The 25,571-nt window shown below is 45.6% G+C and overlaps 2 protein-coding genes across 15 annotated transcripts in view; one reads left to right on the top strand and one right to left on the bottom strand.

The window, feature by feature from the left end:
* Positions 1-25,571, top strand: part of macrod2 (mono-ADP ribosylhydrolase 2) — a 486,124-nt gene that overhangs the window by 83,414 nt on the left and 377,139 nt on the right. The gene's annotated exons all lie outside the window — the stretch shown is intronic.
* flrt3 (fibronectin leucine rich transmembrane 3) lies at positions 7,864-19,080 on the bottom strand. 3 transcript variants are annotated; one of them, XM_081725069.1, is made up of 4 exons: positions 18,775-19,080; positions 15,591-15,734; positions 12,675-13,390; positions 7,864-11,054 (listed from the first exon to the last, which is right to left on the bottom strand). In XM_081725069.1, exon 4 carries the CDS (start codon positions 11,023-11,025, stop codon positions 9,076-9,078), a length of 1,950 nt encoding a protein of 649 aa, XP_081581195.1. In that variant the 5' UTR covers positions 11,026-11,054; positions 12,675-13,390; positions 15,591-15,734; positions 18,775-19,080; the 3' UTR covers positions 7,864-9,075. The 3 variants fall into 3 exon arrangements, with proteins under 3 accessions (XP_081581195.1, XP_026881410.1, XP_026881409.1); XM_027025609.3 differs by lacking the exon at positions 15,591-15,734 and adding an exon at positions 13,529-13,685; XM_027025608.3 differs by lacking the exon at positions 15,591-15,734.

Below are 25,571 nucleotides of genomic sequence, written 5' to 3'. Positions count from 1 at the left end.
CTCTGAAGCTTAACCCGAATCCTCGCCCAGAGTGGAATACGAGCCGTGCATACACCAGGAGATATCTGACATGGAGCCTGGATCCCTTACACTACAGTATAGCAATGGTTACACGGGACCTTTCAGAAAAATGAAATGGTTATTGCCCATGTAATGAGACTTCCTGGACAAGTGCGCTTGTTTGCCGACGGAACAGTAGGGAGGATGGCATGCGTGTCTCCACAAAGGGCTGGAAGCGAATCACCTTTTAAAAGAGCATTTAAGGCACTTAATGGATGACATGAATTAATGTCTTCCATTCTCAAAAGTCAATTAAATGGACGTTTTCATAACATATGATGCACTCTATCAAATTATGGGATGAATGCTCAGTCATAGGCACTGGTTGTCATTGCCTGTTATTGTATTAACAGATAGTACCTCCATGCAGGATGTGGGCTTGACTCAAACTGAAAGTTAGTTTTTTCCTGTTTAATAATTCAGCCCATTCTTTGTGTACCACTGATTGCTGCTCTCTTAATGGAGGAGCCCCTGTTAATTTGTATAAATGTCAGATGATTTTAAGGGGAGATGGATGTACAAGCATCCTGGGATCCTGTCAGGCAAAAAATTGCGTTCATCAAGGAGACGGGAGTTTGTTGAGCTCGTGACCCTGCGTTTCAGGTCATTGGCTGCAACTAGGAAGAACTTCTTATGTTTGGGGAGGAAAGGATTTAAGAAATGGACACAGGCAGGAATCGAGAGGGGTGAAGAGAAATGGGCTTAGAGATGGGCAACACAGCCCCGGTTTAGACTGCTGTAGCGGGGGACAGTAAAACATAATCGGTGGGCATGAACTATATTCAAGGCGTGATATGCGAGGAGATACCAGTCCCCCAGTTCATGGGGACAAACCCCAACCACACACACACTGTAAAATTTACTGTCTCCCGTTCTGTCCCCTTTGGGTGTGATTTAAGATGTCTAATCAATATTTTCACTCTAACCACGGACGTATCGGGGCAGTATAGACAAGGAGGTTCTGGGTTGCCACTAGCTAGCGGCTAACAAAACAAGTTTAAAAGGTAAGCAGCAAAAAATATAAATTTGTTAGAAATGTGAAAGAAATATCAAGTAGCAAACCACCAAAATTAAACTAGCATTACCGTGTGGATGTGAGTTTAAATTCACATTTAAACTGTTTAAACGTTAGACCCTGTCGGTCCTGCTGAGCTGTACAGTGTGTCTGACAGGTTTATATGACTCAAACAGCCAATCAGAAACAAGCTATGAATAAACAGCAAAAGCAAGGTTTTGTGACTGCTTCATGGAAAATGACCAGAGTTAAATAAAAATGACCTTCGCTTGCTTTGTGCTTTGGGGGAACAGAGAGAAAATCTGCGGGGACACACTGCTCTCGGAATGAAAGGGTGGGGGGAAATAGAAATGCTTTTTCGCTGCAGTCATCTTCATCTTATGCAGTCTACAGTCTATGTGATCTTGAAAGTATGCATTTATTTAAAAAGTATATTTCATTTAAAAATCATATTAATGTATGTGATAGTAAAAAATGTCTTTTTTTTTTTTTTTTTTAACATTGATCGTTTCCTTGTTTATTTCAATGAACAATCATCCTGCCTGGGGGGGGGGGGGGTTCGTGGTTACAGCAGAGATCATCTGCTAAAGATGAGCCATAATGCACCACTGAGGACGTAAGAAGAGATGACGAGTAAACTTTATCGATTTCTTTTGGTTTAAAGCTATGTGATGTGGCTGAAAGGAGAAGTGTCTTTCTATGCAATATTTGTGCTGGCGAATTCAAATCTCGCTAAAGTACAACCTCTATGAATTATCACTTGAGTAAAACCTGCCAGCGTTAAAAGCGCTAATGTTAGGCAACAGTTGATATGGTGAAATGCGGCCTGTCTTGCCTAACATTAGCGCTTTTAACGCTCCTGTGACAAACACCTTCATTGCTTCAAAATTAAAATATTCAGTCTTTTTCAGTGTTCAGTTACATATCTGAAGCCCAGACAGACAACCACCAGAAACAACACCTACTACAGTATTGGTAACCTAAGCTCTTTCTTACCGCTACACAGCTGAAGTTTTGTATTTAGATACATGTATCAGAAAATAGGCGTTTATGAGAGAAATGATCCTTGGTAAGAAGAGAATATATGCTAGCATCAGATTCATTTCACAGCAATACTGGAGATGTGGTACTGACATATTGCAGATGTACTGTACTGTTTCTTGGCCCTCCTCTGATCTTTATTCTGACTGGCTTGTATCGGATCTGTCTCAAGAGAGTATGTGTGAATCGACTGATGCGGATGGTGATGCACAAGTTATGTCTTCTCCAAAGGCACTCCTTTTTAATGTCAAGTCTACTAATCCATGGACACACACACACACACACACACACACACACACACACACACACACACACACACACACAGAGCCTTCACCCTCTCACTCTTAAGACAAGCATCTGAAATCTACCCTTCTTATTACTGTGTAACGCGTGCAGATATGCTGCCTGTGTACATGTACATGTTCGTGCGCACACAATTGTTTTGGCATGGTTCAGGCTTGGTGGGAGGCTGTGATTGGGCCCTAACCCTGCCTTTCTGGCCCTTAAACACGGCTTGGCTCCTAGAAGGCTGTGAAGAGAGAGTCTGGCTTTGCTGTGCAAGATGCAGAAGGAGAAAGGAAGGCAAATGGCTCATTACGAGGAGTTTTGTTATTTTATTTAGGAAAGTATGAGCTGAGCTGTACGAAAGGGCTCCAAACAGGGGGCCAGACACACACACACACACACACACACACACACACACACACACTCTCTCTCTCTCTCTCTCTCTCTCTCACACACACTCACACACACACACACACACACACACACACACACACACACACACACACTCTCTCTCTCTCTCTCTCTCTCTCTCTCACACACACTCACACACACACACACACACACACACACACACACACACACACACACACTCTCTCTCTCTCTCTCTCTCTCTCTCTCTCTCTCTCTCTCTCTCTCTCACACACACTCACACACACACACACACACACTCTCTCTCTCTCTCTCTCTCACACACACACACACACACACACACACACACACACACACTCTCTCTCTCTCTCTCTCTCTCTCTCTCACACACTCACACACACACACACACACACACACACACAAGCAAGATCACCCCCCCCCGCCCTGCCCAAATATTAAAAACATATTTAACATATGAATGAAAAGCATACAAGACCTTTTGCTAAATCCGTAAGAACAATATACATTGTAGATTATATTGGATATTATATTGTTAAAAATATTAATGTGTTGATTTGATTAGACAGTTTTTTCTTTCTGATTGTCAAGTTACCTGATGCTTGTTGAACAAAAACAAAATAAAGCACGATAAGTTAGTTTTACTCCGTCTATGCTCAAATGTACTTTATTTAATAACACAATTTACAATGTGAACATTAATAATGTTTTTAAATTGCTAATAATACATAAAAGATAATAAATAATACATAGCTAATAAATAAAGAAGTTGGTTTAAACTTCTTTACTGTAAACTGCTCAACTGCGCAATGACACTAGTTTTTTAGTATTTTGGTGTCTCTCAGAAGTCAGGGTTAGTCAAAGAAGTGGTTTGGTAACTTCTAATTATATGTGTGTTGAGTTGACTTAAGTTGGATGTCTACTTTGAGATAATTTAGTTCTTTGAAGGCTAAACCATGAAATTGAGATAGACAAGTGAGTAATGAAATTAGTACCTTATGGTCTGCTATTTTTAGTGATCATGGCAACATAAAATGGTTTTTCAGAGTGTATTGCCTTGTTATGTATATAAAAAAATGCTTTTACATAGGAAAATTACTGGGACACAAATTAAATATCATGCTAATTAAATAACACACTAGCACAACACAACATGGGTTAGCGCCTTAGTTTGAACACACAGGTGAACCAGGCTAGAGCTCTTCACTTTGAACGGAGTGTAAATGTAATAGCCTATTCTTAGACCAAGAGGGACCTATTTTTGACGTGACAGAATATGGTAATTTAGCTTCACGGAGATGGAGCTTTCATTTGCATGGCAGACACAATCAATAGGCCAGCCATGTCCAGTCCAGTTATAATAGAGAAGTCTGCATAACAAGTCTAGTACATGCTGAGAATGAAATGGCAATTGTTAAATGTTATGCATTTTCAGGAATGATTTCAATTTCTATAGAGAGCATCATCAATGTATTTCAACCTTTGCTGCTTGTATGAATTCATGGGTGGTTCTTGCTGAAGTCTTAGTATGCTAATTAGCCAGTCTTAGTATGCTAATTAGCCAGTCTTAGTATGCTAATTAGCCAGTCTTAGTGTGCTAATTAGCCAGTCTTAGTGTGCTAATTAGCCAGTCTTAGTGTGCTAATTAGCCAGTCTTAGTGTGCTAATTAGCCAGTCTTGGAATGTTAAATAGCCAACTCTGTGGCATAAAACAAAATGTTTTATGCAGCCAATATGATTGATTACTTTTTTGATAACGTTTAGTACAGTCATCACTATTTTATTTATTTATTTATTTATTTTTGCTTCATTTGTGACTGGATAGTCATCAGGGGTAATCATTGTTTTGAAGACATAACCGGGATAAAAGCAATGTCTTGCAGAGTAAAAGAGCGTTTTCAGCTTTGCCTTCAGTCTGTACATTACGTAATGTGGCGTTCACAACAGTGAATTTCAGAAGCCATGTAACTCCTCAATGAATGAATGAATGAATGAATTAATGAATGAAATGTGATTCTGTGGCTGCCAAAACATGTTGCAGTTAATAATACTCAGGTTTGACTGAGGATGAGAAATGTTGTGAAATCCAGTCCTCTGGACAGGATGGTCCTGGGCGCAGAAACCCCTGTGACCTCATAAAGAGGTTTTCTTCTCTCGCCGTTCGTTCTGCTTTGCACAAGCCCTCTTCTTCGCAGCCACCTCGTGCGTATAAAGGTCAGAAAACATAGTGGCTGGGGATGCAGTAAAATGTTAATTCTAATGTTATCTCCCTGTTTTCCTCTGCACCGCTTGGTCCTGCATCAAAAGCAAGCACTAAAAGTCACTACTTTAGAGCCAAAACCGATTTTCCTCTCAGCTTGCACGAAGTGACTGGATCCAGTCTCGGGTCGGGAGTAGTCCCGGCGGAGAAAGTGCGACTAAAACGGTCTGCATCTCACTTCGTCCTGTTACAAAAAGTCTTATTTTCATTTGTTTTACAAATATATATAAACAGAAAAAATTCTGATAGTCACACTTTGTATGTTATAAATGGGACAGTGTTTCATTGCAGTGTTGATTAGTTTTCGTTTCCTGCACCTACCGGGGGGGGGGACGACTCATCCTGCCAGCTCTCCTTGTGAACCTGCAGGCACTGAGGTGCATTAGTGATGTGAGAAGCAGGTCCAGCGGTTTTAAACTCATTACCTTCATGATTTTCCCAGGCTAAGTGAAGTCATATGAAACACTACAGCAGGGGAACAGAGCATGCAGCCAAGGCTGGGGCTTAGGAGAACTAACCGCAGCTCAAATCCTCAGCTAGGCCTCTAACGCCGGCAGTATGGAATGGTACGATCGTACAGGACATTAGAGCCACAGCCAGATTTGTGGTGGAAAAAAAAAAATCCTTCCCAATACTTTCATCATTTTTCATCTGAAAGTCTGAACAGTAAAGCACTGCACCGGTGAAGTCAAGGAGCTACAACTGAGGTCTCATTGAATAATAACCTCGCCACATCCTTGTGGCATTAGGAAACTCGGGATTGATTTATTGAAGTACAGAACTCCATTAATAACGCATGTGTGCGCGCGCACACAACACACACGACACACACAATCCACCTTTGTGCAGACTGGAGTCATGAAATGGAGAGCCCAAAGAAACTGCCATGATCTCATCCATGTCAAAGTGCCTCAAAGGCCAGTAATGTCATGGGAAATCATGTGATCATTCATGACTTTGATTGGCCAAGCTCCGTAGTACACTGACAGCTGATTGGATAAAATGCCACTACATCAAAAGTTTCAGCTCTTTAGTGTAAGCCAATAGGAGTTAAAGCATAACTGTATATGACATTTTGAAGTGTAAGTGCTTCATGTTGTTTTCAATCTTTTCCTTTTCAAGGTACAAAAGGTTGAATGATTCTTAAAAAAAAAAATGCTGTTCATACTTTTAAACTTTTTAAATACTTTTTTTTTTTTTTTTTTAACTTGGTAATGCTTTAAAGTCATTGCACATCTTAATGTTCATGCAACTTTAAAAGTCAAATCAGAGGACCACTTCCACAAAAGATAAAACAAAACAACATTTGTGCAAATCAGTGAAAAATACAGTCCCTGAGTCTAATAACCTGAAATAAAGTGAAATACCTGTGAATCTTGGCTGATAGCTGATGGAAATAAATCAGACAATAGATTTATTAGCACATAACTTTGACTTTGAAAGAAGATTTAACAGACTGTGGATGTCTTGCATAAACACTTGCATTAATACTATATGAAATCAACCAAGATGCTTCCTTTGGTGCCTATATTATATAAATGAATATAAATGGGTGATAATCAGAGTTTTCATTAACTCTGGTCAAAATGGCCACAGCCTCAGCCTTTTGTTGACATACTGATCTGTCTTAAGTTTTCAAGTTTGTGCTTTTGGCAGATGCTTATTTAATGGTAGGGACTGTTTAAAACCTAACTTGTGGTGATCTGTTTCATACATTAAGTGTGAAAACAGTTGAAAAATATTGTGCATTTTAAACATTTCCTGTTATGCATGATATCAAAGGACATAAAGAAACAGACTGAAGGGCTAGAATGTTGATACCAATGAAATTGTGTGGTAGTCAAATGAGGATCCTTAAACTAACTTTATTGCAGTTTTCCACCTTTTGTGCTGATTTTAGATCAGATAAATTGAAAGGGTAGGTAAAGCACGGACGTTTGGGACTAAAAATGTCATCTTTTGTAATCTCTGAAATTTGTGATGTTCCTAATGTTGAGCTGTGGAACCCTCTCTCATAGCAAAAGTGTAGCATCTTCCTGACCAACACACTGCAAAATTCATGTAAGGCTCGTTTGTGTTTTCTTAGTTGGTGTTGTTTTGGTAAATGATCTAGATAGCTCAATCTCCTGTCTAATTTAATTTTCAAGCAAGGAAAACAATCAGTTAAAAAAAAAAAAAAAGTTTCTAAATTGTACGTCAGTAGCACCCACAGATGTGTGACAGAGCTGAACCAGCAGTGAACCATAAACACAGCTTCACCTCACAGAGACTACTAACCTCAGGTTGATCTGCTATGTTTAGTGTTCAAGCAGAATCTGGATGTATATTTAAGTTTGCAGGCCAGTTTGGTGCCTTAGGAAGGTTGTCTGAACTATAATTAAGGTGTGTGTGTGTGTGTGCGCATGCCTGCGTGTTCAGCCGCTTGCAGACAGTGCGGGTGCAAATGTGTGCGCGCGTTTGTGTGTGTGCACGCACAAGCATATGTATATATGTGTGTGTGTGTGTGTGTGTGTGTGTGTGTGTGTGTGTGTGTGTGCGCGGAGTCACATCTGCACGGCCCTGCGTGTCTGGCACTGTCCCTGTGCGCTGTGCTGGGGATGGTGACAGGCAACCCCAGTAGGGTTCATGACAGCTACCGGATGCCACTTAGTTATTAGACGCATCTCCCCCCTGTGGTCAGCAGACACAGCAGAGCACAGCTCCAGCCTCACCCACCCATTATTACCGCAACTGCTATTATCCATACAAACGTCTGCGCCGTATGGCCTGCACATTCCCACGCATGCGGGATGAAAAGGAAGTAGAGTCTACCCAGTCCATTTTGTCACCTTTTTATTTTGCAATATGACCAATAGTTTATCATATTCAAGTGTGTATGAAAAAAGTTAAGTCACTGATTTATTCTTTCAAAAAGCTAAATACAATAAGCATTGGATCAAGGCACATACAAGACTAGCCAAAGGGCATATATGCACTTTGGTCTTCAGTTGTAAAGAACAAATAACTCTTCAGTTGTGGCAACAAAAAAAAAAGTGGCTTGCACTTTGAAAAAAAATACAGTTAATAATCATAATATGAACAAAAATAGTTGACACTTTTGTATTCCAAGTAGAAAATAAACCCACGTGTTCATTTTACCATATTGATTTTTTTCCTCTTCTGCCCATGTTATGTTGTCTTTCAAGGGCTACATTTACACTACATGGAGAGATATCACCTGTGTGGTTTCTCCCTGTTGAGTGAGACCACGTTGTTGGCCTGCCTCTTCTAGTGTCACTGAGTAGCGTTCTGCTCACTATCTGTGTGCTTTGTGGGTCCTGCCCCAGGTGAGCTTGCCCAACGAGAGGGACAGGAAGCCAGGCTCTGTGCTGCACCTCTCGAAGACACAACACTGAAGCAGTACGTCTCTGCACTCCAAGCGTTTGAGACTTAAAGCCAGGCAACACTGTAGAAATGGCGACTAAGGTTCCTAACCGACTCTTGAGGTCCTGCGATACCGTAACGCGTATATACCTGTCTGTTTCAGATGAGACAAATAAGGTTGCTTTCCTCTACCCATTTATTCAGCTGTGCCCTCTATTGGTCGCATTTTAGCTGTTTTTATCCCCCTTTCTAACTAAAAGCGACATGGTGACACTTATGACCTGTGCTTCTACAAGATTCTCTAACATCTGATTGTTCAACACAGCAATGAAAACCCACTTTCACAGTTGACAAGTCATATCTCAGTAGAGCACAAAGATTTTTTTTAATTGTTCTGAAACCTTAAGCAAAGGATGTACAGTACAAATTACTACAAACCTCTAAAATATAGAATTGCAGTTGTTGGGAGCATACACTGATGGCTCAGTGACGTCCTGCAATTTTATCCTGTTTTCTTTTAATAAATTGTCCTTAAATATAAATTATATGGCAAATGTACAGAACATTGCTTTCTCAGTCTTTTCAATCCAGTGTTTTACAAAAGACCGGCCAGTCCTGATGTCAGTCATTCGTAATAAAATGTCTTTTGATTCTGCACACACCATCATGAATGCGAGTGGTCCAAATCTGGTATTCCACTGTCTCTGTAGCTTCTGTTGTTGATGTTGTTGTCATTGTGTGGGCCTTTGTAGAGGTTTAAACCATTAGGAGGGAAAATCGTGTGTATCATAAACTCCTCCTTGGACACTGGCACCTGATTTATGGGTATCATTTGAAAAGAGGTTTCTCTAATCTCCAAGATGGAGTTGTCCTTCTTCGTCCCAGCCTCGGCGTAGTCATCCTTCCTTCTGCGGCCCTTGTTGTACGTGCAGTTCCTGGAAAACAAGGAACTATTCCTGTGGACATACCAGCACACCAGTGCCAGTATTATGATAGCCAAAAGTGCCACAGCCCCTCCGATAATAGCAGCTAAAGGCAGGCTTGAATTTTTGTAGGGCTCCTTCTCCTGCTCCCTGTTCAAGGTTGTCGTAGGGTTGTACGCTTTTAAGGAGCCAGTTTCCGTCTCTATGCAAACGGGCGTCTCGTCTGACAGGTAAATGTTGCTGGTCTCCATAGGAACCATGCATATCCGATAGGAGGATTCGGGCTCCAGGGCTGTGAGCAAGTACTCTGTCCTGTCCCCCTGCACGATGGTCTCGGTGATGGAGCCGAAGGCAGGGCTATGTCCCAGCTTCAGCCAGCTGAGCCGCAGAGCCGTCATGGGCTGCGACACCCTCCACGATATGTGCACCGCATCTGGGCTGCTCGATTTCACACTTATGGTGATGATCTTGCGGCTCGGAGGCGTGGTGCTGCGGTAGTTCTTACCGAAGTCCGGCCCCTTAATCACCGGCCTTTTGGTCACATACACGGGCCACTGCGGCCGGGAAGGGGGCAGAGTGTTGGACACCGTGCTGGTCTCGTACGTCGGGGAGACCTCGGTTTCCGAGCAGTCAAACAGCTCCGTGGACAGATCCTTGATGGCCATCCCTTTGACCTTGTCGGGACCTTGGCACATGAAGCCACGCACGTTGACCTTGGAGGGCAGAGAGCGCAGCCAGTCCCGCACCCACTTCATCCTGCAGTTGCAGTACCACGGGTTGTTCCTCAGCAGCAGCTGCGTGAGGTTATCCAGGTCATCGAACACACCCATTGGAAGGCTGCTCAGCTTGTTGCCCGAGAGGTCCAGACGGTACAGCTGTCGCAAGAAGGCGAAGGCACCCACCGGCACCCGGTCGATGTGGTTGTCCTGAAGCTGCAGCTTCTCCAGGCTGCTACCCGGCAGGTTGGCGGGCGGGGCCGCGAGGGAGTTCCGAACCAATGACAGCTCGGTCAGGTTGACCAGGTTCACGAAGGCCATTTCCCCAATGCCCCTGTTGTTGAGGAGGTTCCCATCCAGGATCAGGCGTTTCAGGTTTATGAGGTCCTGCAGGGACGCCTCAGAAATGGACGAGATGCGGTTGTCGTCGAAGCGAAGCTCCTCGATAGTCATGGGCAGGCCAGAAGGGATGGTGCTCAGGTGGTTGCGTGAGAGGAAGAGCAACCTCAGGTGGTTGCTGTCCCGGAATGCTCCCTCCTCTATACTGACAGCCGACACGGAGTTGTCGTCCAAGTGTAATTCCTCGATGAAGGGTATCTGTGCCAAGGACGCGTGGGTGATTGTCCGGATGTTATTCTCCTGCAGGTGGAGCTCCTTGACGTTTATAGGCAGGTTGGTGGGAAACTCATCCAGGTTGTTGCAGTACAAGTAGATCTTTTCAACATTGTTGAGCCTCCGGAGATCAGCAGGGATCCCTGCGCTCTTAATCCGGTTGTTCTGCAAGAAGAGGACCGTGGCATCCTCTGGTATCCCGGAAGGGATGGACGTCAGCTCCCGGTCATTGCAATAGATAAATGTGCCGTCACAGCGACACTGTGAGGGACAGGAAGCAGAGGTGACCAGTGGGTTGACCAGGCCCAAGAGAAGCCCGGCTCTGAAGAAGAAGATGAAGAAGGACTTGTAGTGGCATGCCATTGTTAATATCCTCTTGCTGTTTCTCCTCTCTGGAGGAAAAAGGAGAGGGGAAAAAAATCAAAAGGCATTCTGTGAAGGAAAGCCCTGCTGTAAATAATTGCAGTTTATGTGTTTGCTGCCACGAGCATGTTTCTTGCACTAAATGGTACAATTTAAAACAAATACACCATTACTGTTACTGCTGGTGAATTACTGAAAAAACGACTATTAGAGTTTCACTGACAATGGAAAAGAGGCACAAGCCAAGCATGCCTTAAACGTTCATCAGAAATTAGGTATGCAAAAAAAAAAGAGGGAGGGAGGGAGGGAGGGAGGGGAAAAAAGAAGGAATAAAGGAGAACTCCGTCCGAGTTTCAGAACAGCTCAAATTAAAGTGAAAGGATATTCTCTTATCGGATTTGGACGTAGATAAGAAATACTCAAAGGCTCGGGATTCTCTGAATGAAAGGCCTGTGGAGCTCCTTTTATCTTTAGCTATGTGTAATGCAATAGAGGGTCCGAGCTGTTGTACAAATATCTGCAGTGAGCCAGTGTATTTCAAATATGCCTTTCATAGTAGAAGACAGGGCCGTACGAACGGGATTTTTGATTGGCCGCCTTGCTACCTGGTCTTCTTCCTTTGTGTAATAAGCAACACCTTGTTTTTTTTGTTTGTTTTTTTTAAAAAAACAACAAACCCAAAAAAAAAAAAACCTGCTCAATCTGCAAAGGAATCATCTTCACTCTGTTAGCTTTTAGATATTAAAATTAACCAAAATAAATAGGTCACTAAGCAAAAGTAGATAAACTACCAAAAAAAAAAAAAATCCCACAGCATTCAATTCATAGCATTTTATATGCAGAGAGCATAATTTGGAACGTTTGTTGTTTTTTTTGTTTTGTTTTTTTTTTTACTCTCCTCTGGGCAGTGGTTTGGCTAAAAATAACATTATTTTATGCTTTATGAGCTCTCCTCATCATTTGCGATGGAGTGGGTTTGGGAATTTCAACTGCTTTCATGTCGGGCCTAGACGACATCTCCCGTGATTATTTTTTATGGGGCACAGACTGCAGTGCAGACCTTTTAAAAATATATTTTACCCAGCTGTTTGGGGGATTAGGCAACACATGTGTATGCAACAAAGAGTCAAAAAAAAGTATTTTGACAGTCAAGAAACATGATGGGGCCTCTCTTTTTTTAATAGATTAGGGAAATAATTCAGAATTCTTTCCAGTGGATCAGTCGTCTAAAACTAAATCTGCTAATAAGCAGCTCGGAGTCACTTTAGGATCTTATATGCATGTTTTAATCTCGGAGGACTTGGTTTAAAAAGTTCTCTTTTTTTTTGGTCAATTGTCAGTTGTCATCTTAATTATATGCAGTGTGTGTTGACCAGCATAACCTCAACTGCAAGGGCAAATAGTAATAATAAAATCTACACGAAGTGTGTGTGTGTGTGTGTGTGTGTGTGTGTGTGTGAGAGAGATTCAAAATTGTAGTAAGGCACACAGAGTTTCCAGAGAAACAGAACATTTCGGACAGAGGTCCTTCATCAGCTGTGCGAGCAAAGTGCTAAATATATATTTATATTTTAATTCTATAATTCAATTTCTTGTGTATATCTGTGTTGGAGTGGTGACACAGAGGGAGAAAAGCAAAACCATCTTACCTGATTTAGAAGAGCCAGTAAATCCTCTGTTTCCCAGAAGGAATCCAACCACGATTTAAGCTCCCTGTTCTCGTCCCCCACGGAGGAAACGCTTGGAAACGGTCCGTACTGCTGGAGCGGTCTCTTTGGTTATATCCTGACCCGGTCGGTCGTTTGTACTGCTGACCCTGTGCCTTGTAACCACGGCGTCCACAGTCCATGCCAGAGGAGGCTCGTATGGAGGAGGAAGCTATGAACGAGGCTCCTCTTTGCCGAGTGAGCCCCCGTCGTAGCAGCCTGACGCAAGCCTGTCTTCAAGAAGGGGGAAAAAACAGAGGGGGGAAAAACCGCCACAACAGGGAGTCCAGAACCTGGTCTGGTCTGTTTGTGCGGGGAATCGTTCTCGTCCCCGGCGCGGTGACCTCTGTGTCCCCCGATTAGACCCTCGCGTGAGAGTGATGCGCTCCGTGCTGAGATGAAAGCGGCTCTTGTCCGTCCTGTGGCAGGCCGGACATGTCCCGCTCGTTCCGCGAGTGAGGCGGGCTCAGATCCGGGGCGGCTCCGTCCGCTCCTGGCAGGGGCATGAATTATATATCCAGCCCGGTGGCTCCAGTTGAGGGAAGGCCACCACGTGCCCCCGAGTTTGCACCTCGCTCCGCACACTCTTCTTGGGAACGTGACCTCACGCTGTCAGATAATTGCCCCTTTTCATGCTGTCCTTCTCCAGTAATCACCGGCTGTAAGTCAGAGGGGAGGGGGGGGGGAGGGAGAGATCTTTAGTCGTGTCTGTGAGTGCACACAGGAAAAACAATCTTTATCGCCAAAATTGTATGAAGTCAGAATCGGTCGTTGGCGCAGGGTAGGCTGAGTGTGACCTCGTGCCGTGCTTGCTGGATATGCACAGAGCCAGGGCTGTGACTGACTCGGACAGCATCCAAGTCAAGCAGTAATTAGCCACCGTCCTTCGAACACAGTTTTCCAGCCTTGTACATGGTTTTCTTTTGCCTTAAATGAATTGCTGAGACGCAAATCCTTTAAAAAAAACGGTACAAACAGTTTTATATTACCATTACATAATTTTATCTTTGAAAGATGTTTTTGAAAAACAATATGTTTGCACCAAACATGACACAAAAAAAGGCATTTTTATTACAGAGTTTAAGACCATTCTCCTGTAATTTTAGACTTTTTTTTGCCCCTTTGAGGATGGTGTTTGTGTAACCTGGACGGGATGTTAAAAAAAATTTTTTAAAAATAAATAAATAAATAAAATCCCCACAGTCATGCACCCATGTGTCACCGTGGTTGTTGGCTGACCTGTCAAGCCTGTGACCCGGGTAGCCCCGCCCCTTACACTTCTCCACGGAGACGAGAGAAAAGAATGCTTTTGCATTATAAAAGCTGCACTGGCCGAGGCCCTGTTGTGTTATTTGGGGGGCGGCGGCAGCCTCTTTCTCCTGCTTTGCACATTTCTTCGCGGTGCTGCGCTTTCAGCTTTCAAAGAGGCTGGTGTAGGGTTAAAACGAAAACAAGACGACGATCAGAAGAGTTCCGAGTGTGGGGGGGTGGATAGTGGCCCAGAGGACCGTTGTGTGAGCCCTTCTGAGATTCTAAAACCACTCCAGACTCCTTTAGGCTGGCCCCACAGCTACTCAGTGAAAAGCCCCGTCGCACTGTTCAAAAATGTATACGGCAAGCGAGCCAGGGCTCAACTTGGAGTGCTCATGAATATTCAAGAAAGATTCTGACCCTGTGTCACCTCTGGTGCCCCTCCTCTACAAGTCCATAGCCCCTCCCCCTTGATCCGCACCTTCTCCTGGCCTGCTTCCCTGCTCAGCACTTCCACATGCACCGGGGGTAAAAATAGACCGCTCCCCTGCCAAGCCCAAAGACACGCTCCATCTCGGAACACAATGGCTTTTGCCCTCGCCCGGAAACTCTCCCCACTGGTCTCCTCATGGCAACCTGTGTTCTGTAAAACACCAGAGATCAAAGCTACAGGCATCTCGGGCACTTAACTGTTGTAACCAATGACATGGAGAAGATTAGGGAATTGAGAGCCTTGTAACTCGATTTCCAGGCCTGGGCGATGCGGTCTAATAACACGGCGTCCTTCTGATGTGCCTGAGCCTTGCCACCAGCTTCATTTTGAAGAAGAGAGCAGTCCTGGAAACAGCAGTGTCCAACGCTCATGGAGAAGCACAGCTCCATGAAGTTCTGGAGCTGACACATAGGCAGCTGAAAACTATTTTAACAATTCGACCAAACGTAAAGACAAAAAAGAAAAAACAAAAACCAACAAGCGTATTAACTATGCAAGTTCTTCAAACACGGGAAGAATCTTTCTGAGTAGATGTTTGAATTGCGATTTTTCAGTCAGCCTGTTGCTTCTTGTGGTACTATTTGGACGAACATCAGTGATTTTGAGAGTGAAAAGTGAGTCGATGGGCCTCGTGTTCTATTCACCCACAAACCTGCAGAGCAGCCACCAAGCAAGTGGGGCTTGTGCTCTGTCTCTCTGGTCTCCTCAGTGAGATCAGGGCCTGCACATACGACCTACGGTTATTCTCACTGTGATGTATTTTATGAGCAGTGTGTTACGAAGCCCTGGGATCACATGGGTCGCTTACACAGAGTTAAAAGAGAAGGAAAAGTGGACAAAACAGGACTGCACAGTGCTCGTTTAACTGGCTAGCACATGGAGGCTTAGATGGATGTGCTTTTCCAGTGCTGGATACACACCTACACACAACCATACGAAACTACATTATGTGCCCCTTCCATTAATTGAGGGATTTCACCAAAGCAGGCCTTTCCCAACACGATCACCGGGGCTCGGAAATCTGTTTCGAAAAGGGGAACCAAACGCCCTCCCCCCTACTGATCTGTTCTTGCGGTGTATTAGGAGGCCTTCGTGTGGTAAACTCCTCAGCTCACCCGATCCCCTGACTCCTCCTCCAGATAGACGGACGCGTGTGCTGCATGCCTGAGTGATGGACACCTCTCCCCATCGTACTAATGGGCTCCTCTGCTGGAAGGAGTCAGGTCTTCAGTGCAGGCCTGATTCTGCTCCAGTGCCCCCTGCGCGAGTCGAAGTTAAATTGAGCGTCTTGGTTAAAGGAAAAGACAGCATTGCTGCCGCTAACCTCCTCAGCTGCAGTGTGGGAGGGGCCGAGCGGGGCTTCGTTCTCTCGTCTAATAACTTCAATCGTAAATTCTATCAGGCCCAGCCAGTGTGGCAGTCCTTCAGCACTCAGCGTGCGCGCCGCACTAAAATCATCTGCATCGTCTATTCAGTGTTTTGCGAATCGGATATATGGTTTCGTATGTTTACTATGAATTTCAAATTTCACAACAGCCAATTTGGGGCCCCGATATCATATTTCACACATTTACTTAACACCCTTATAGTTAAAAAATAACTCTTCAGATAACACAGCCTACATGTTTATCATCCTTGTCCTTGAGTCTTCATTTACTCATCCCAGCCTGCGATTAAGGAAATACAGCTCCTGTTCAGTAAATAATAGATTGTGGACTCCAGGCCAGCGCTACACCAAGCTCTTCTCTCTATGCAGTGCTGCATCCCACGTGTAAGACTAAGGGCAAAGCCAAAGCCCTTCTGTGGGAAATGCGTGTGTGTTTTTATCAGTTATAGTTAGAAATTGGAGGAGGGTTGGAACGTGGCTCCAATGCTAATTTAAGAGCTGAACGGGGATCGGAAAGCCGCAGGCTCGTCCTGGGGCCTTGGCCGGCTTGACTGGGCTCTGCGTGAGACTGGGGGGTGTTCTGCGTGAGACTGGGGGGTGTGGGGAAGCGGCTGCGTGAGAAGAAGGGGGCTCTGCGTGAGATGAGGCGGCTCCGTCTGCCTCTTTTTGTAACCAGCAAGAGGAAAGAAATGGTGGGCAGCAGCTACACTGCTTTTCCCCACTTGGGGGTGGTAGGTGCTCCCGGATCAGGCAAGTGCGCATCAAACACACACGGACCCCCTCCCACCCACACACACACACACACACTAGCTGGTGCTTTAATTACCACGTGCACCCCCCCCCCGGCAGGCTATGAAGGTGCTGTCGGCCAGACGTAGGATAGCAGGACTTGTCTGATTTACTGCTTCCCGTTTCAGCTCTGACGGGGTTGAGCTGTCGTGTATTTACATGAAGTGCTTCAACTTTTTGTCTTTTTAAATGGTGTACGTTTGAAGGACTGCTTTACAACTTGATTGTTAAAACGCCCGAACACAGAGTGCGCAAGGAATAAAACAAAGCCGTTTTAAGTGTGTACACACATGGCACATTTTAAAAGACTCTCCCTTGCGTGGGTCAAAGTTGAGCTGCTAACACAAGTGGTGAATTCTGTTAGAGGATTTTTTTTTTGTTTGTTTGCGTCACAAAAGGGTGACGGACTTTGCTGGAGGCCTAGAAAACGTGACCATTTCGTATTGACCTGCTGTGAGCCAGTGTGCTTAGCCCCCAGCCAATGGACCACAAAACGGCAAAACCGACTGTGTGCTTTCTATTAAAGTGTGTCCTACATTAGGTTTCACTCTGTGAGTTGAGGTAAGGGTTTATGCTGTTAGAATGTGAAAATGTGTTTCTTGACTGACTTTGTTCTGATTTAACTTAATTCGGCTGACTTTTGTAGCACAGGCTCTGTTTACGCAGAAGCTGGTGTTTACTGGGACCCACTAGAAATTGTTTGAGTTCTCCAATACGGCTTCTTGCATCCGTCAGTTAATATCTATTATAGGTTAAGTCAGATGTGTCTGTCCGGTTTTATAATTACAGATTTTGCTCTTCTGCAAATATGCTTATATTTAGTGAATACAATGTCGTTTTTATTATCACCGTTTATTCATTTTTAAATTACGAACGGGTTCAGATCGAAAGGGGTGCGAGGGGAAGAGAATGCAATCATTAGGAGCCAGTTTGTGTGCAGTGTGTCACAGAGGTTTACGGTGTGAATCCGTATTATGGAGCTTGTCCTGTAAGCAGACATAATCGTGGCTGTCATTCACACTGTCTTTCACATCACCTGTACGAACTCCTACTGAAAGCGCAGGAGACGCTTGGAGGCCGTCGCAGCCGTCAGCCTCAAATAAGACGCGGGACGAAAGGAGCCGCGCCACGAACGGACGTTTGGATCACGAATGGACATTTGGTCCATGCATTGCACATCACGCAACGAATCGTGCAAAACCAGAAGCGAGAGAGTTTTGACAAAAAGAAGTGGCTCTGGACCGCTGCGTCTTTTCCGAAACTGGAAAGCGCACGAATGAGCACCGAGCGCAGGGAGCGTTTGGTGGACTTCCCCGGTTTCCCCCGGTCTGATGCGTGTTCCCCGGTTCAAAAAGAGCCCCGTGTGGAGCGTCGGCTCCCCGGTAGCGGTTCGTAATTCCGTGCACTCGCAGGCTTTCCCGCATCCGCGGCTGCAAACACGGCGTTTGTCGTTTTAACGCTCTTACAGCCGCGATATGCTAATTGTGAATAAAAACGTTTTCAGATTAAAGCGTGAACAATTTAACTAAGAGAGCGTTACGGTGGATTCCCGTAACGGTAGTCCTGTGAGCCCTTAATACGGGATGTTTTAGAGGACTGTGCATCGTGTTAGTTGAGAGTATAGTTGGAGAAGGAGAGGAAAATGGAAGTTGCACAGGGAGAGGCAGGCACAAACGGGGATCCTCGCCTACCGTGGACGGTACGCAGATATCTTTCTAAGACGGCAAACGCGCTGAATCGGGATATTCTGTTTGCGTTATCGCTTGCCCTCGTTTAGGGTATAAAGCCCCGTGTTGGGGTGCACCCAAACGCCGGCGCTGCGAGGCAGAACGAACGGCGCAAAATGCGCTCTCCGGTATAACTGCGATGGATCGGAGATGTTCACTGTGGCGATGCTCCGCAACCTGCGCGCCGCAACGGAGCAAAAAAGTGCTCTCGGGTCGCTCCGACAGACTGGGGGGGACTGCAAATGTCTTCCCCCTCCGCTGGGAGCCTGGCCATAAAAAAAAGACCTTTATGATCCGATGGCATTTCATCATCATAATTCTAGCGAGAATATGTGAGGGGAAGGGATTGCAATAGTTCAAGAATGAGGGGAAATCCATAAAGAAAAAAACACTTACCTGGAAATCATTAATTTTAAAAATAAAGGAAACTCAGAGATATCCTCAAAAAATAAAACAAAACAGCCAGTCCAGAGTATATATCCAACGTTAGAAATGTGTCCAAATCCGCAAAAAAGCAAAAAAAAACAAAAAAAAAAAAACCCCAAAATCCCAGAAGTCTCAGCAGCAACAACAGTGTGAGCTGCGGTGTGTGGTATTTACACAAGCGTGCACACACACGTCCACACAAACGCACTCCTTGGCAAAGAGAGAGAGCGAGAGAAGGAGAAAGAGGCTGAAGGGACTCGTCAGCTCTGGTCGGCTGCCTGGAGCTCACTATAAGTGTGAAGTTACATCTGCCTCCGGCTCTCCCTCAACCCACTGCTGATGTCATCTGAGGGAGGGGCTTGACGCCCTCACTTGTCTCCTCCCCTTTGTCACTCTCCCTCCCTCCCTCCCTCGCCGGGCTTATCTAAGATTCACAGAAACAAGCCCGCAGTGTGGTTTCTAGCCACTAGGGGGAGGAAGAGAAATGAAGATGATGAGAGAGAGAGAGAGAGAGAGAGGGGCAGGCGCCCTAAAGAGATGATTCTAGAGTGGACACGTCTTGCGCCAGTGCAGTAAGGGCCACCAGGAGCCATCGTCCAGATTATGGCCATGTGTGTGTTGTGAAATGGAGACACTCAGAGAGAGAGAGAGAGAGAGAGAGAGAGCGATGGAGGAAAGGAGGGAGATCATTGCATGCGGTTAATGAGTGTGTGTGAAGTATACGAGAGAGGGAGTTGTTATTTTATTGTGTGTCTCTGTGTGTGTGAGACAGAGAAAGAGAGTCACTATAGATTTATCCCTTAGTTTCAGAGTATGCTGCCAATCTTACTTTTCAGAAGGCAGGCATTCTAGTCAGCTTTGTGGTGCCCATGAAGTATTAAATTGAATCCAGATGCAAGGTCTTCGCTATTCACACAATGAGTGCATCTTCCCCTGTGGAGGCCCATGCTCTTGACGGCTCTCGCCTGACCTGACCTGGACAAACAATGCCCCGGGATGAAGGATATGCCACCATGCACCATGTTAATGCAGGTTACAGCGCAGTGGCAGCAGGAGCTTCCCAGCTGTAGTGTCTCAGCCCGTTCATGATGGAAAGCAGACGCCTGTGCACAATCACATAATGATTATTTTCTTTTGTTTTCTTTTGATATTCTATATGTTCATGTTGCGTGGAGGCCCAAACAGAGCACCACTGGCCTTTTCACGCACAGTTGCCTCCCGCAGCCATGACAACAGTCGAAGACGTATCAGTAGGACCATGCATCCTGGGGAAGAGCTGCGACTCGGAGGAACCGGTGCGGACTTACTCTCGGGCCATGCTTGTTCAGAGCTTTGGGCTTCATCGCGAATCCTGTGCATGTCAGTGAACTGGGCCGAATCATATGAATGGGAATACGCTTAACTTTGGGCAGGCTGAATACGCGCCTCTGCGCAGGGCGTCTGGAGATGTTTTGTTTTCGTCCTGCTTGTCCTGTCCTTGAGAGGGTTTGTTTACTACTGTGGCTGGCGACTTAATCTCCGAACATCTGCCGGAAACACTCTTGGGACAAAACGGCCCACTTCTGTTTGAGGTTTCGTGCTTGCCCTGAAGTGTCTTTGCCCTTAAATACAGAGTCAAACAGCACATTATGTGGCTTAAGTAAAAAAAATGTAGTCAGTAGGAGCTTAGTCACTTGTAGAAATTCAGAATCAATACCAGGGAAAAACGTATTAAACTAAAAACATCCTTTCTCGATGAGAAATCAGGAAGTGAAGTGTTGTGGGGTTTTTTTGTTGTTGTTTTTTTTTTTTGCGGATGTTAAGCATCAACTCTAGGAATATAAACTCGGGGTCAGAGGGGCAGAAAGATGGAATGTTGAAGGGTGGAGAGGGGTCAGTGCTGGAGGCTGGGGGTAAGTCCCATCCCTTAGGCTGCACAACAGCTCTAGCCCTCATGCTCAAACGCTTATGTGGCTTTCTTTCCTAAATCTAACCTGACTCTGTCTGTCATCAGTCTCTGATTGACTCTCAGTCTTACAAAGGGCCCCAGAGGAGAAGCTGAACATGCTCTGGTTACCGGGGGCTCAGAGGTGAGGGGGGAGTAGGGGCAGTCGGGCGGGGGTTGTGGGGTTGGTGGTAGTTTGAAGGTCTGCCCTGATCATGTGTTGTTGCTCATTCTCGTCTTTCTCAAGGATGCAGTTTCCCTTATCTGGCCCATCTGAATGTGTTTTGACAACAAACGTGGCTTTGATGGAGCTGGAATCTTCCTCTTCCTCTTTCTGTCCTGTCTGGCAGACGTGGAAGAGAGCAGAACTAAATTCATTAAGGCACTTGATTCGGTTAAGTGCACGAGGGCTTTAGGATTGGTCTCTGAGGGGGCCAAGTGATGGGGCCCGGGGGGGGGGAATACACACCGCGTTCTCCATCCGGCCAGTGATTAGGGCCGACATTACACTGGGCCATCTCCTGTCATGTTGTGTCCCTTTGTTAGAATTTGGTGGAAAACCTTTACAGATGTCGCACCACAAAAGAGCTGTCAAGAAAAAACAGAGTATGGAAGTGCGATCGGAAAGCCGCATGACTAACAACGCTGTCGCCACACATTCCTCCTCTGCTCATATTTGTGTGCACAGCTGCCGCACTGGCAGGTAGGGCGTCACGGTAGGGAGTGTGTCGGAGCCACACCAGGAGAGCATCTCTCCAAACAAATACAGAGAAACATTTATGGCGCTTTTCAACAATATCAGAAAAAGCTTCAGCTGGACATTGAGCGCATGTGTGTCGGCTACATGGTCCGACACAAGCTAATAATCCCAAAAGTTGGATACGTCAGTGGAATTGGTGTTCGGCCAGTACTGGAGATCTCTTCTGCATTCTGGGCACATATGCGTGCCTTCATTGCCCAGCATCACACTGAAATATTAATTGGAGAAGTACTACTTTTAAATTATCAGGGTTTTTTTTTTTGGTTTTTTTTTTTAAACACATTTTATCTTTTTCTTCTCACAAGAAGGTTAAAGGTGTTCTCTCAGCGTTCCGGGTACCCACTGAATGTTTGATTAAAGACGTCACTGGATCACATTTTGCAGAATCTCATTACGCTGAGTCACTGCGGCTAAATCAAAACTGCATTCAAATCCAATCAGCAGTCGTTTATGGAGATTGGGAGAGAGTTGTTACGGGGACCAAGGAACCGTTAAGCTGATGTTCTGCGGTCTTCTTAAACAGCTGCCGCTAGTTACCCTGCGTCCATTTCATGTCTGCAGCCAAACCTGCAAAGAGCAAGCGAGTTCTTGGCATTGGCTGCTAGGCCTGGAATGATTAGAAGAATTGTTTTTCTTGAGATTATTGAAAGGATCTCTCTGTCCTGAGCCCATATACCTGATTATAAGCAGATGGGATCAGAAGTTGGGTCATGGGTGTGTGTGGGTGTGTGTGGTTGTGGGAGTGTTGGTATGCATGTGTGTGTGCAAGCGCACATGTGCTCGTGTGTGTGTGTGTGGGACACAAATGCATACCCCCTCCCAAGTGCACATATCTTCATGTGTGTGCTTGTGTGGGTGCACATGTGAAAACGTGTCAGCATGCATGCTTATTTCAGCTACGCAGGTGAGAGCGAAGCTGGATTCGTGTCAGCGCTTAGCACCGAAGGTGTTGTGACTCTGCAAGTGTTGAGCGTGTTGCTGTCAGCACGACGCGCATCACAGCTGATCAGCTCCATTGTCTCCAGCCGCATTAAAAACGGGACCTCCCTCTATCTCCCAGGATGTCCCAGAGATGGTCAGCAGAGCGTCCCCTCTTTCTTCATCATCATCATCATCATCTTCATCTTCATCTTTTTCTTGTTCAAATGCCGATCCCATATATTGAGTCCTAACTCTCTCTTTCTCCCAGGAGACCAGAGCAGAGAGGGAAAGATCGCCCCCCGCCCCCCAACAGCTACGACAGCTTAAAAGAAAGTGACTTCCTGCTGTTTGGCCCTAAACCCCAGCCATTGCTCCCAGTCGGGGTTCTGAGCAGGACGGGCAAATCCTCCCAAACGGCCTGCTCGGCTGTTTTCCCCTTATTGTTTTTGTCTCCGCCGATTGTTTTCCTAAATCTTCCCTCGTCTTTAGCAGGGTTAAAGGGGAAAGGTAGGAGGTGACTTGTCAACTGCGAGAAGACCTCTGGACCTCCTGTAGCTTAATGAGCTCTGAGACAATGCATTCTAATCAGATTAGAGCCCCCACCCCCACCCGAACTTTAGACTTATCAGCGCTGAGAGGGCAAAGATAAAAAAAAAAGAGAGAAATGCCACCAGTATACACAATGGCTTCCCAGTCTGGCTGATGCACTCATCTGGAGCTTGCTGGAGCATCTCAGTCTCCACCCTGTAATTGGTTTACTGTTTCATTCTGAAATCTGTAATTAGCCCACTCATGCTATCCTCACAACCTTTAGGGTATGCGAGCCTTTAGGGTATGTGAGCCTCTCTGCCTTGAACAATAGAAGTTTTTGTTTTTTTTCCGTTCGTGGTTTGAATCCTGAAAGAGTAAAGAAGTGCTTTCAACGTGTGCTTCCCCTTAAATGAGATGCAACAGGTTACAAATGTTATCTGTAACCAGAGTCTTTTGAAATGATTATAAACCGTCTCCTTATCCACCGCGAGGGTGGACGAAGGGGTTGTGGCAGAAGATTGCTTACTGTTTTGAGTTTGTTTCCCCCCCTCGGAGAGGAAGCAATGGTTAACGCTATCAGGCGCTTGCCTATGTAAGCGCACACATGAGAATGATAGATCAGCATGATAACGGAGTGGCGTTGGTCCTGGAGAACCTGCTTACCACAGCGCATCTGGCTTTGCGGCGGCACCTGCTGTCATTCGAGGTACGGAGCAACTGGTGGAACTGTTTATTTGGGTCGGGTAATCTGTGTTTACTCGTTTACGTTGGCTGTTGTTGTTTTTTTTTTGTTTTTTTTTCCCCTTCATCTTTGATTTGCAGTGGCGATGTATTTTTCTGCCATGTTTCCTGTTGTGCTGAGACGAGGAACATGCCCATAGCGCTTGGTGACTCTAACGGCGCTCTCCGTCTGAGAAAAAGCTGTTACCTTTCCACACTTTTGTAAATAGATTTGAGAAGAACTGTTTTTCACAGATGTTTATAACAGATTTTCCCACTAATGGCCCACACACACACACACACGCACGCGCGCACTCACTCACTCACTCACTCACTCAGTCTTTCTCTCTCTCTCTCACTCTCTCTCTCACACACACACACACACACACACACACACACACACACGCGCGCACTCACTCACTCAGTCTTTCTCTCTCTCTCTCTCACTCACACACACACACACACACACACACTTACTTTACTGTAATGTAGCACATATGCTGTGAATCGGGGGAAATGTACACTTAGTAGGTCCAACATGGCTGCCGCATGCACTCTAACACAGACTCCACACAAGGTGCTCTGTGGCCTGGTGCAGTTTTGTCTGCTGCTGTACCTTCCTTGGGTCATTTCTGTGCTTGATTCGTTCAGCGGTCATCACTGACTCTTTTTAATGGCGTTCATGTCACACAAGCAATTCCTCGCCAAATATCTTTAGCGATTACTTACAGATCACAGTGGGAACAAAGTGTTAGATTATTTATAAATAGTCAGATTATACATAAATGGATTATATAAAAAAATAGACTATGCATGGATAATCAGATTATAAACAAAAGAATCAAATCTCAAGACTCTTTCTGAAATTCCAGATGCAGGGTAGAGCGCTTCCCTGCAGACCCAGGATCCCGTAACCAGGCAAAATCCTCAGGCTGTTGCCACCGGAACATTCTCAGCCACGTGTGAGCTTACGGCAGGCCGGGCGCAAACCCTCTGCGCAGCTACCTGTGAGGAGGAAGGGGAGGAATTGTTCTCTCACCTCCGCTCTTTGCCACCTGGAGCGAGTGGCTTCCTAGCTTTGAAAACTCAAAGCGGGTGAGAGTGGAGCCTCCTCTCTCAGGGCTGGAAGTGTTTCTCCTGACACCTCTGAAACCTCCGGGGGGAGTTGGGGAGGTTCTTGCTACGACACTGTTCCCCTGGCTGTCCTCTGACGTGGGGCATGAGCTGTAGACCGTCGTGGTGTTGTCCGCCTTCGTCCAGCTGGTAGTGGTGGTGAGGCTAGCTTCTCTAATGGTGGATCCGTGCTCGCTCTCTCTCCATTAGCGAATGTCTAGCTGCGGACGGGGAAGTGCTTAGCAGCACCAGGAGGGAGGCTGACGGATGCACACAGTGCCGAGCAGTTGGAGCTCTCCCGTCAGCTACCTGGATCGGGTGGGTTCCCCAAACCCGTGGTAAGCTCAGGTGCAGCGTAACGCTTCACCTTTAAACCCATTACTACAACCTTCAGGCAGTGGACGTGGCTTTTCACCCATCCTGTAGATCTGTCTGTGTTAGAGTTATTTTGAGTGCGTCCAGACATCCTTTATTCGCACACTGGGCTTAGACAGGCTCCCGAAATTTGGTTTTGCTGAGAATTCACGACTTGCGGAGCTAAAATCGTTTTTCGCTGCTCACGAGCTGATTATGTTAATGGCGCTGGGTGGGGTTGAGTCCTCTGGCATTAGCATAGCCTGCCACTGGGAAACAGGCTCCCGCTAACTCTGCACTCAAAGAGAAGGTCAGCCTAATAACGCAGGGATGACATTTCAGACTGCATGTATAGAGTGGGAATTACTGTCGTACCGAGATCATCTTGGATAAAAGAAGTAAAATCACCTCCTTTTGGGGAGAGTGGGGTAGATGCGCACATGA

This window comes from Electrophorus electricus, chromosome 12 (assembly GCF_041902795.1).
Source record: "Electrophorus electricus isolate QZ-2024a chromosome 12, ASM4190279v1, whole genome shotgun sequence".
NCBI lineage: Eukaryota > Metazoa > Chordata > Actinopteri > Gymnotiformes > Gymnotidae > Electrophorus > Electrophorus electricus.
Note: the sequence above shows the minus strand (reverse complement) of the source record. Positions and strands in the feature narration are given on the sequence as shown.